Source organism: Branchiostoma lanceolatum, chromosome 10 (genome assembly GCF_035083965.1).
Source record: "Branchiostoma lanceolatum isolate klBraLanc5 chromosome 10, klBraLanc5.hap2, whole genome shotgun sequence".
Taxonomy (NCBI): domain Eukaryota; kingdom Metazoa; phylum Chordata; class Leptocardii; order Amphioxiformes; family Branchiostomatidae; genus Branchiostoma; species Branchiostoma lanceolatum.
The window spans coordinates 1,376,323-1,388,999 of record NC_089731.1 but is presented as its reverse complement, the minus strand read 5'-3'; the positions used below and the strand labels follow the sequence as shown (position 1 = coordinate 1,388,999).

The window sequence follows — 12,677 nt, the reverse complement described above, 5'->3', positions numbered from 1 at the left end:
GACTTTTGGCCGGTAATATAGAATGTCCACAATTACAATCACAGAATATGGTACAGAAGTCATAAACTCATGAATATCAATATAGTTTTGTCCTGCGTTGTCTGGAAACCCATAGGGCTTTTGGCACTACAATCCACAATGCAATACCCAACATTTTCTATCCGGCGCATAAAACATTGATTGCCAGTTTGGACAATGAAAGTTAGTCAAACGCTGTCTATATACATATATGTATTTATTGTCGTCCTCTCCAAACTTGTTGATAATATGGTAGAATGACCACAACTTGGTCGGCTAGTACCTCAACCACAGAATATGTGCAGGTGCAGAAGATCACAAGCTTATGCATATTGATATAGTTGTCTGGCGTTGTCTTACGGAAATGTCTTCGCCCTTAGGATTTACATCCCATAGACATAGTCCAATGGAAACGGGCACGCAAAATTGCCGATCCGAAAGGTCACTAACTCATGAATATCAATAGAATTGTCCCGTGTTGTCTTAAAGTAAAGCATAGACACTACATTTTACAATGCAGTACCCAAACATTTTCTGTCAGGTGCATTAAAGATTGCCAGTTAGGACAATGAAAGTTCTCATCAAATACTTTCTTAATATGTAGTCATTCACTTTTTTCTAGACTTTCGGCTGGTTGGGTAAAATGTCCACAGCTTGGCTGGCTAGTATCTCAACCACAGAATAGGGCGCAGCGGATCACAAGCTCATGAATATTGATAAAGTTGTCTTCAGGAAACGCCTACGCCCTTTGTTTCTACAGTACACAGTCCAATTGAAATGGGACACGAACAAATTGCCGATCCGAAAGGTTACAAACTCATGAATATTGATATAGTTGTCTGCTTTACCTTAATGAAACGTAACTACATTCCACAGCGCAGTATGTAACATTTTCTGCTATGTGCATAAAATATTTTTGGTAGTGATCTTTTAACGTTGAAGGTAGATTCAAAACTGCCCGACGGAACTCAGATGAGACATTGTATGCCCTAGATAGATTGATCGCATAACATGAGCAGACAACTACTTTGATTGTATAACATGAGTAGACAACTACATTTGCATAATTGGTGTGCAAAAACACATACATTGAGCCCATTCCACCCCCATTTCCCCACTATTGTTCTTTCGTCTCTAGACCGAGAAGACGTGTAAGAAAGAACATCTCCAGACGACAATCTCACCAACGAGAAAATCGTAAGTAGCGAAACCGTAGCTACTCATCGACTAATTGTGTCATATTTATCTCCATGAAAAATAGAGATATAGTTTTGGGTGTGTCTGTTTGTCTGTCTGTTTGTCTGTCTGTTTGTGTTTCCGCACCACTCCAGTCAGCATAACTCAAGAGCCTCTTGATGGATTACAATGATATTTGGTATGTGGGCGGGTGTTGTGAAGCCGAAATTCAAGGTCGGTTTTGGGCCCCCTGGTATGACCTTGGTACTGCAGCAGAACTTCAATTTTTGTATCTTTTGACCTGGACGTGCTGTGGTCTTGTTGCAACTGAAATCTTTTGGGTCGTTCTTTTTCTGTTTGTTTGTTCGTTGTTTGATTGATTGATTGATTAATTGATTGTTTGATTGATTGGTTGATTGATGTTTGACTGATTGATTGGTTGATTAGATAGAAATTTCCTGCACGTAAAAGACCGATCCCATGGGGTTGGTTTCTAGACGTTTCGCCGCGAAACCAATTCGCCACCAAAGTGGTCGATCCGCCGTCATTTGCACTAGTGGGATTGAGGTCGTACACGTAAAAAAAACATGTTTTCAGGCATGTGTTCAACGATTGAAGTCCGATCGCGAGTACGGATGTACTCTCCAAGCAGAGAAGTGGTTCCGGCTGGTTTTTGACGTGTTTGGGGTTTTTTTGTCGGGGCTTTTTACTTTGTCCTTTTTTTTTTGTCTTTATAATCTTCGGGGCACTACCACCTTTCTTCAATGGAAGTAACTAGGTTTGCACCGCCCCGGGGCCAGTGTCGGCAGAGGTGGGGTTTATAAAGACAAAAAAGAAACATGACAAAGTAGAAAGGCCGACAAAAACGCCCCAAAACACGTCAAAAACCAGCCGGAACCACTCCTCTACTTGGAGAGTAGTACGTACGGGCTTAGCTTCGGTGGTTGCAGATGATTGAGTTTTTGACACAGCTGAACTTAGATCGGCAAAGCTTTTTGTCCTTTTCATGTCCTTATTGAAGACCTCAAGAAAATAATCATCCTCGATATGTGACGTGAATATGGCTAGAATGGCCCACAGTTATTTGGCATATCGTATTACCAGGATGTCTAACCTCCATCGGCATATGTTTAGAATTATTTGCAAATGCAGGTCTGAATGAAGATTTTCCCAAATTCAGAATATTTACAGCTTTGGCGCCAAATTCTACCATACGCCTCTTTAATTGCTTGATTCCGATGCTGTGCAGTCCGAATTTGGGTTCGTTTTTAAGTTGGGAATCGCAACATTGTCTTATTCATAAACTAAACAGTCCAGTCCTCTAGGACAAAGAATGATTAAAGGACGCGTACACCTCCTTTCTCAGGCAGCCGTGTCCGATGTGCCCCAGGCGTTTTCCCACAAACCAGCTTGAACAAAAGAAGAAGAAAACGGAGTTGTCTGCTTGTGAGGAAGGATCTACCAGCTGTCAGAAAGACAATGGGTATTGGATTTTTTAGATAAGACCAAAGGAAATTCAGCTTCTGATTTACCAATCTGATAATCCTATTTACAGGGTACTCAAAAGACACATTGATTAAAAAAAGAATTTCAAAAGTAACCAAAAAGGCAAAAAAAGTCTGACTTTAGCCTTGCATAGTGCTCGCTCCGCAGCATGCATGCGCATATCTATTACATATAGAATACAACACGGGGTATTCCGTATCACCCGAGGTACCAGCCCGACCGCGGGTCGGATCGCCCGACGGCCGTAGGCCGGAGGGCGATCCGACCCGCGGGAGGGCTGGGACCGAGGGTGATGCGGAATACAACGTGTTGTATTTTATTTATGTCATACCTTGGCCATACCCACCCGAGAAAACACACATTTCAATGCGGAATGCGCCAGAAGTTGAGGGAGTTTTGTGTCCTCGAACAAGAAACTGTAGCAACATTGATTCCAATCTCCGAATCCGGTATTCGAATTTCCGACGGCCGCGCAACCGACGCGTTCGAAATGTGTTCGAAATATTCTATGGAAGCCTGTGTGATAACCCTCCCGAACCCTATGTGATCCGGATAGTTATCACACGGTCCGGAACACCCGTATCAGGCCCAGGCATGACATAAATGCATATACAATAGTGCTGCGTACCTAAACGTAACATCAGGTACAGGTAAAGGTACCGGTACAGAGGTTTAGGCACAGGTCCGGACCTGTACCTGTACCTGAATAATTTGAAAACTTCTTCAATTATTTCAGTATCTTTATTCAAGGAACATATTAACTAGGTTTCCTACTGTCAAACTCCCTTGGCCTTGGTATCAAAACTCCCGGCCTGCCTGAATGATCTGTTGCATATTTGTTACGCTGTTCGAAGGTTTCACTTTGGTCATGTTTGGTGTTGCATGAGGTCAGGAGATCAGTCACAAAATAAGCACATACTTGGTGTAAATTTGTATCGGTACAGTACCGGTACTTCATGATCCAATATTTTGGAACTTTACCTAATCAGTTTTTACGGTACAGTGCCGGTACACAGTACCGGTACGCAGCACTGATATATGAGTGCATGGTATGTAATTTCCTATTTCTTTCCGCAGACCGTACCATACGAAGATGAAGCTGTCCTTGTGCGTCCTTTTCCTGGGCTGCCTGGTGCTCGCCGCGGCCTTCCCTGCTCCGCGTGAGGAGAGGCTGCAAGGCCTGCTGGCCGAGCTGGAAGACTTGGTGGTCGGAATAGGAGGTTCGGTTCATTTTGTAAACCGCCAATAGGTGTAACACGTTTTGTAGAAACCGGACTGTTGTTTGATCCACTCACATCGGGTTGAAGCCCTACTTTTGTCGGTGATGTCTCCGGCTTTTAGTTCCATTCGAGAGTACCTCTCCAACCGAAGCTAGGTACTCACTTTAACCTGAGGCGAGTTAGAATATACTTGTTAAGGTTAAATGCCTTTCCCAACGGCCCGGCATTCGGACCTGCTAGGGAGTCGTAGGCAACAACCCTAGCCACAAGACTGCCTTGTCACGTGTACATTTGAGCTGTAATGTACTGTGTGGCTGAATCCTATCATAGCAATGACGTACACTTTATTGTATGTCGTAGACTTATTTACAATTGTTGTCGATATCACTTATCACCTATCAGTGTTTATGACATCTTCGGTATTTCTTTTCTTGTACTAAAGAACAACTGGAGATGGAGATGGACAAGAGAGACCAGGTTGACGATGATGAAGACATGCTGGACGAAGATGAGGACCAGGAGGCTGAGGCAGAAGGTACGTCTGAGCTGTTCTGTATTGGTGGCTAGATCCCATCATTACTTCATACCCGTGACGTGACGTTCTTCCACATATTGTTGATATAGACTGCTTTTCACTTTCATGTAGACCGGTGCATCAGGAAATAGTATGGTAATCAAACACGCACCACTACGAGTTCACTATCCCCCTGCTGTATGTAGTGATTGCACAAAGTTGTGTAGCCCAAGGGCTACTGAAACGGAGATGGGCACCGCCCTATGCACCATCTGGTGTGGGAGGACTTTAACTATCATCTCATATATGGTTGTCAATTGTGCCACTGTCTCACCCCGGTTTGATATCAGTGACATCTTCTTTTATATTTCTTCTCTCGTCCCAGAAGACGTACAGGAGGCGGGGATGGAGAGGCGCTACAGCCCGAGCCGTCCGGGGTGGACCCGCGGCGGGAACAAATGGGGACGCTAAATAAGTGGCGTTGGCTCGTGTCCGAGCATTGTATCCGAGTCAGGTTCGAGTCAGTTAGGTTGTATCATTGAAGCTCATCTGTGTTGGTAGTAATCATTATAGTAATACAGTGCTAAACTTTCTTCCAACACTAAAGAATTCACGGATCAAATTTTGATCCCGATGAAGGCGACAGTGGTCGTCGAAAATTTGATCCGTGAATTCTTAAGTGCAGCTAGTATAGTAAGGCTGTAGCTGTTCTTGGGTGGCAATGTCTGGTGTGACTGCCCAAGCTCAGGGCTGTGTGGAAATGTCGATGGAATTTTGTGCAGGGCAGTGTGGGTGGAGAGCGAGGCTGGAGGAGCCGCTCGATAAATAGATTATAAAAGTCTTCGATATGCCACTTAAAGCTCAAAGTTTTTCTTTCATTTGTGATATCTCATCGGTTGGCTTAGCCTGGGTGCCATCCTATTACTACCGGGGCGCCTGCTCTCTCTACCCTAAAAAATAGGTAGTAATCGGATGGCATCCAGGCTACGGTTGGCTATGTATCTGTCGAAAACCTACCACGTTTTTCCAACAGATAAAACCATGGGTCTAAAATTTCAAGCGACCACTATAAAGAATCTACATGCCAAAGTTTTCATGGTTCGCCTGTTACGTTCCTCAGGGTAATAATGACTGAAGATATATCAGTGGGGAGTAGATCCTGACGTCATTGCCCTGGGGGAGGTAGCAGGACTACCCAAACGTTTTTTTGATACTTTTTGTGACAGACAAGGACGACGTGACAAAGTTTTTCATAACTTATTTCAACAGTGCCACGTGCAGAGAACAATATACCCATTTCTACACCGGGGTGAGGTGAGGTGAGGAAAGTCGTGTAAAGTGCCTTTCCCAAGGGCACAACATCGGTGCGTGGCGCCAGTGACATTCGAAGCCAGGACCGCTTGGTTCTGGGGCGAACACCCTGATGTTACGCCACACGACCCCATAATGCCATACCCAAACGTTGGCAGGTAGATTCCCCTCGTGATCGTGTGAAAGACTATTTTCATCCTAGAAATACCCGTGACAGACCCGTGGCTTTATCTGATGAAAAACGTCGCAGGTTTTCGCAAGACGCATAGCCAAACGTTGAAATATCACAACTGAAAGAAAAATTTCGAGACTGAAAATCTTGTGCCCACTGATGTATCAAATCCTATCATTAATCTTATAAGGGGATTTTGGTGGAGAAAATCATTCAAGTAGAATTAAATAGTTTTATGATAGTTTTAAGAGTTTTATAAGAATATATATAAGATATACGTGTACGTCTGAGAAGGCAAAGGGATGACGGTGAATGTTTAAATATGATAAATGTGATAATGTTATAAATTGAATGATAATAAAACTGGTTTCAAAAGACGACCCTGTGTGTATTGTATCTGTAAAGCGGTGTCAGCTGAGTCTGAGGGCTTTTAATGATTGACAGGTTCAGCTACTAAGCTGTTATTTTACAATTAGGCCAGGTTGGTTTGATTATATAGATGACATCCTCTGGGAACCCCAAAACTGATGCGAGCGCGCGAATAAAAATAGTTTGACAAAAAAAGCTCCCTTCATTATAAAAGTGGTCATGAATGTTGGACAAATAACTAAACATGGTACGGTATACCGAACAATAGATTCTTCATTTTTGTTCTCTCACACACATTCGTCCTTGGCTTAAGTATTAGCTTTTCAATTTTTTTTTTCTTATTTACGGCAGAAAGATAGCTGATGTCATACTATGGAATAGGTTAAGCAACAATGAAGAAATGCTTGACCACATTTAAGGTTGCGAATTTTTGTGTGTTTTTTTTCATGTGAAGAGTTACGTTAATAAGGACAGAATTTGTGGTCGTGTGGCGCAACGGCAGAGCGTTCGGCTCAGAACCAAGAGGTCCCGAGTTCGAATCCTGTCATGTCACCGATCTTGTGCCCTTGGGAAAGGCACTTTACACGACTTTCCTCACTCCACCCAGGTGTAAATGGGTACCTGACTTCGGTTGGGGAAGGTCGTATTGAGGTCACCTGACGCCGAATGGCAGCCGCCCGGACCCTTGCGACAATTCCACAAAATGCAAGTGTGGATAAGATATGTTGCGTATTGTGTGAAACCTGTAAACCCTGCATCAAATCAGCGCTAGAAAGGCTGCCATTGCGGGTAATTTCGGACCAATAAAAAAAAACAAGAGTAATTACGGGAGGCGAGCCTGCTTTGTTGTAGGAGTGCCCCAAACGCGTTTTGACGCAGAGGTCAGCGTAGGGTCAGCTTTGTCTACTCGTAAGCCCAGATGAAATTGTGTCCTATTCACTATATCAGTGAAAGTTCACCACCTAAGGTGGTGCATGCTTGGGCACATCCTCCGCATGCCCGAAGACACCCCAGCACAAAAGGCACTAGAATTTGCTACAGTGGGGTGTAACAAATACAAGGCCAGGAAAGGAAAGCATTGCACAAACCTACTAAGTGTCCTCAAAACAGACCCCAAGAACAAAGGAATTGGAGACCTAAGAACAGCAAAGGATGGAACAGCAAAGAAACTCAGAGAGCTACGGCAGCTCGCAGGAAAGAAGGCACAGTGGAAAGAAATGAAGGAAGACTGAATGCAGCCAGAGGTTATTTCCACAACCTCTGAGCCGCAGAACACAGTGGATCATCATCATCATATATATAGGAGTGTTTTTCTCCTATGGGTGCATGTTTAAATTAATGCAGTAAAGCTTATAGTTTTCCGAACATGGTAAAAAAAATCTTTAAAGGTTGTTTTCAAAAGTGTTTTTTTTTCAATATGTAACAAATAAACAAATAAAACGATTACGTATCGACATGATTTGTCTCGCCTGGACAACGTGTGATGTTTGCCACCCACTCAATATGATTTTCTTTCATCTCTGGTTTCTAAATTTCTTGAGCTAAGACAATATTTCACAGTGTGTTTCGCGACCCCGCCTGGTGTAGGGCTTATTTTTCGCTGTCCAGAAACCTGACAAGTCGCACCATGCCGGGAGGGCAACAGCAGTCCCAGACTGGTGACACAGGTACTGTAAACGCATTTAAGTTTGCGTGCTTTTTATTTCGCGGTAGAGAGAAAATGGAGCGTTCGCGTTGGTTCGCGTTTGAAACAATAGTAGCGCTACAGTCATAGATGGGCAGAAAGTTTCGCGGCGAAGTCTCTGACTTCTGAAGTCTCTGACTTCCTTTAAGAGACTCTTGACGTAACGGAAATGAACGAATGGACGTACACGGACCATGAACCAGCTTCACCCTACTATATGTTGTATGTTGTAGCAATTGTATATTGTTGTACCATAAATATGTGATGATATATGTTGATAGGAGTTGTTAGGACTCAAATTACTGTGTATCTCTGTTATATTGTATCTGACCCTCACCTCTTCCCTCATGATCTCAATGAAAAGCGGCCTACGTGCCGATTTGATCTTGTCATGAATAAACAAAGGTTTGAAAAAAAATAAGTTCGCGCTGAAAGTCCATCGCGAAAATGGCGGACATAAAACCACCACGAATATCTGCATTTACAGTAAATATGTTTGTGAAAATATCTTCTCTCTATTACTGGACGTGTCAGGGGCTTGTTTGTCAAAATCTATGTAATGATAGATGTAAGATTTAAAATTACTTATCACCTTGCTTGTTGTTCTCCTTTTACCTTTTCGGGCCGGGCATGAAGCCTAAAAGACGAAACTTAATGACGATTGTTTTTTATCCGGGAGGGGGGGGGGGGGTTAGGGTGCAAGTGGTAATTGATCTTGCTGGTCCGCCATTTCGGATTGTGAAGAAATGCCCATATATGGGAAAAATCAGGCGTTAAGGTAGTCCTCGGTCGTCAAAGCTCTGCACGTAAAAGAATTCGGCACAGTTATCGAGACGAGTGAGAGTGCTTGGCTGAAAACATGGCTAGTTTGGGACCCAGCATCGCAGTTCAATGTGGGGTCGTGTGGCGCAACGGCGGGGGTTTCGGCCCAGCGGTCCCGGGTTCGAATCCTCTGACGCCATCGAGCTTGTGCCCTAGGGGAAAAGGCACTTTACACAACTTCCCTTACTCCACCCAAGTGTAAAAACGGGTACATTATGTGTCTGGGTCATGACATCAGCAATAGCTGCCTGTGTTCCACGTGTATTGCACCGTTGCAATTCAAATAAAATCAAAATAATGCAAAACCTAATTATGAAAAACCGTAAGAGAAAATATTGAAACATCACAAAATTTCAGATTAACCACTGATTTATCTTCATCAAGTTACATTAGAAATGTATTCCACGAATCTCAGTGCTAGTTTTTGAACTGGTTGCTATGTTTACTGTGACGCTATTATCATTAGAAAATAGAATTAGAATTAGTACCCATCCCCTTGAAATTGAGAAAGGGCGGTACAAGACCTTAACCGTGTTCCAGAGAACTTGTAAATACTGCATGTCAAACTAGGTGGAAGATGAAACACATTTTATTTCAAGTTGCCCATTCTACGACCACGAAAGAAATGAGCTGTTTCAATAGGCCACCATATTTCATCCTAATTTCTCCACGTTTTCAGACGAAAAGAAAACTACTCTTCTCTTAACATCACAAAACCCACACATTACAGAAAAAGTGGGATCATTCGTCTTCCACTGTCTTGGAAAAAGAAGTCGAAACCAATAAGTTAGAACTAAGTGTCAGTAGTTAAGACTCAAGTCATTTGTTATACTGTTCATTATTGTCTATCCGTCCACTCTGTGTTATTACATGTACATGTACTTGCAATTAGCCCACGGGCAGGAAATTGTAATAAACTTTCTATTAATAATTGGATTACCATTAGACATAAAAACTGAAGTCTGAAGAATTATTTTGTTTGGTATGTACAATAACAGGAGAAAGGTGACGATTTGCCGCAAACGCGTGTGTGCTTTTTGCTGAAATAGTACTATCATTGTTAACAATAATATATATGTATTTGTAACGAAATGTTGTACTTTGGTTTCATAAAATCTTACAGAGACTATCATAATCCTAAATGCATACCGTCGGCGCCATTTTACTTTTGTAATTTTCCTCCAGGCGCCACACCCATGCAGCAGCCACAGACTGATTGGCGGTCCCTTGCAGACGCCGCTGCGAACATACCCAACGCTTTGTACGGCTCAATGACAGGTAAAGCTTTATAGATATTTGCAATCACAAGATGAGGGTATTCCAGCGATAGGCATGTAGTATGTCTCAATGGACTTAAATAGCAAATTTAAGTACATAATGACATGTGACAACCCATGCATGGTATACATTGGAAAATATATCAAAGAATGTCTAGACGTAAGAAACTCCTCCAATGATTGTAAAATCCCATTGTCATCCCATACTACTACACCATATTGTATAAGATAGACTAGTACAGCATATTGTATAAGATAGACGGATTAGCCTAGTAGAATGTTATCTATGTACCTGTGAATGCCATACTCTGTACCTTGTACAATTGTTGTGCAATAAAGTTATTATTATGTTTCATGAAATAAGATGGGTCACGAGTGAATGAGTGAATGAAAGAAGATATTTAGTTTCAATGCGTCAAATGTGACCCGAACCAATGTTGTTTAATAGTTTTAAAGAAGCAATTGTAATTCTTATATCGACAAGATCGGTTTGCTATTTATACATGTATGTTAGATAGTATTTGTTTCCTTCTGTTTCCAATTACCGCTACTCCTCGGCCATTTTCCACCATTTACAACACAATCAGGGACACTCATTCAATATAGAATCTATAGATATCCTAGTTCAACATGCACCGTGCACTTAAAATCTTTAACAAACTAACTTCTACAACTATTTCATCATCATCATTTTCTAATGGTCACGGCGCTATCTTTTTTGAAAAGCAATTCTTGTTTTGATAGCTCTTTTTTTTTCTTCAAAAAAAGACCGCACGGATCCGGTTGTTCCCGAGGAGGTCAGTGCCATGCACACGAGGCCACCGTCAAACCACGAGTTCGAGCACACATACGACCAGTGGCCCCCGAACGCACCAGCCGCACAAGACAAGTCCAGCCCGGTATACGGGAAAGAGGACCAGAACACGGATCCTGACCTACGACCAGCTAGCATGGAGCCACCCGCTGTTGGGCATCCAGACGAAGATGCTGATGCTGACAATGAAGCTAGCACCGAGCCATATGCCGTGGTACACGAGGAAGAAGATGCCGATAATGATATGTCACAAGAGAGAACATCCGCTGGCACTCCCGGGAGTGATGATGTCACTTCCGGGAGTGATGCTGACACGTCCACGGCAGACGGTAACATGCACACATATACACTCATACACACACACACACACACTCACAAACACACACATATATACACACACTCATGCACACACACACACACACACTCACACACACACACTCACACTCACAAACACACATATATACACACACTCATGCACACACACACACTCACAACACACACACATACACACACACAAACACATTCGTACCCACACACAGACACATCCAAACGCTACATAAACATAACTTTCTTGGTAAAGGCAATACTTTTACATTTAACACTGCACGTAAACTCAACACCTTGCTATTGTGTCAAACTGTGTACATGTAGATGCACATGCACAACTATACAGCTAGTGAGGCCACTGAGCAGACTTAAAGTCATCAACTTAATGATTAACAAACTAGCTTCTACCACCATTTTCTCCTGATGATGATGATGATGATGATGATGATGATGATGATGATGGTGATGATGATGGTGATGATGATGATGATTTTCATTCAGTAAGAAGCTCGCGGATCATGTTTCTCCTCATCAATACTTGTTTTGATATGTCGTGTTTTCAAACAGACCGCACGTACCCCGTCCCAGGTGAAGCAAGTGGCCGCCGTGCTCTCTGTAGCTTCATCCGCTCCCACCGCAGCTGCGTGGCCGCCGGCATAGCGGTGCTGATAAGTCTGGCCGCTATGGGACTCGCCCCTCTGACGTTCATATTGAAAGATGTAAACAATCTTCTATCTCAGATCCTGTTTTAAGTTAAAATCATTCTTTCCTGAAAACGTCATTTTTAGACACTGTCAAGTTCAAAATTTCTGCTGTTTCGTTAATTTTTTCCTCACATTCGGACTTTCGTCTATAGGAAATATCTCGACTCTCCACCAATGTTGTCGCCTTGCAGCGCGACCTAGACGACATGCGCCAACTGTCCTCCACTGTTGACGCCTTGAAGCGTGACGAAGATGTCATGTCCACCACTGTTGACACCTTGAAGCGCAACCAAGACGACATGCCCCAACTGTCCACCGCTTTTGATGCCTTGAAGCGCGACCTAGACGACATGCGCCAACTGTCCACCACTGTTGACGCCTTGAAGCGCAACCAAGATGACCTGCACCAACTGTCCACCGCTTTTGATGCCTTGAAGCGCGACCTAGACGACATGCGCCAACTGTCCACCACGTGCACTGTTGGCGCATTGAAGCGAGACCTGGACAAGGAGCGAAACCGAACCGCCGCCTTAGAGCAGCGTCTTCACGAGATGAATCAGACGCAAGGTGAGCTGGGTTTCAGGATGATTTGCATTGATTATAATATGTATAATATATAGTGTTTTATTGTCTTATATTTTAGTTATTAGTTATGATGATATCAAATAAAACTACTAAACCTGATGGGGAGATATATTCTTCTGATGAAGTGAATATTATTATTCGTCAGTGAATTCTATAACATTTTCAATATCACCAATGT

At 42.9% G+C, this 12,677-nt stretch overlaps 1 protein-coding gene across 2 annotated transcripts; it reads left to right on the top strand.

The window, feature by feature from the left end:
• The first annotated feature begins 1,094 nt into the window (after positions 1-1,094).
• On the top strand, positions 1,095-5,753 carry LOC136443482 (uncharacterized). Of its 2 annotated transcripts, none has more exons than XM_066440727.1 (4): positions 1,095-1,215; positions 3,778-3,920; positions 4,363-4,455; positions 4,823-5,753. In XM_066440727.1, exons 2-4 carry the CDS (start codon positions 3,794-3,796, stop codon positions 4,903-4,905), a joined length of 303 nt encoding a protein of 100 aa, XP_066296824.1. In that variant the 5' UTR covers positions 1,095-1,215; positions 3,778-3,793; the 3' UTR covers positions 4,906-5,753. The 2 variants fall into 2 exon arrangements, with proteins under 2 accessions (XP_066296824.1, XP_066296823.1); XM_066440726.1 differs by having other exon boundaries at positions 4,820-5,753.
• Positions 5,754-12,677: the final 6,924 nt, after the last annotated feature.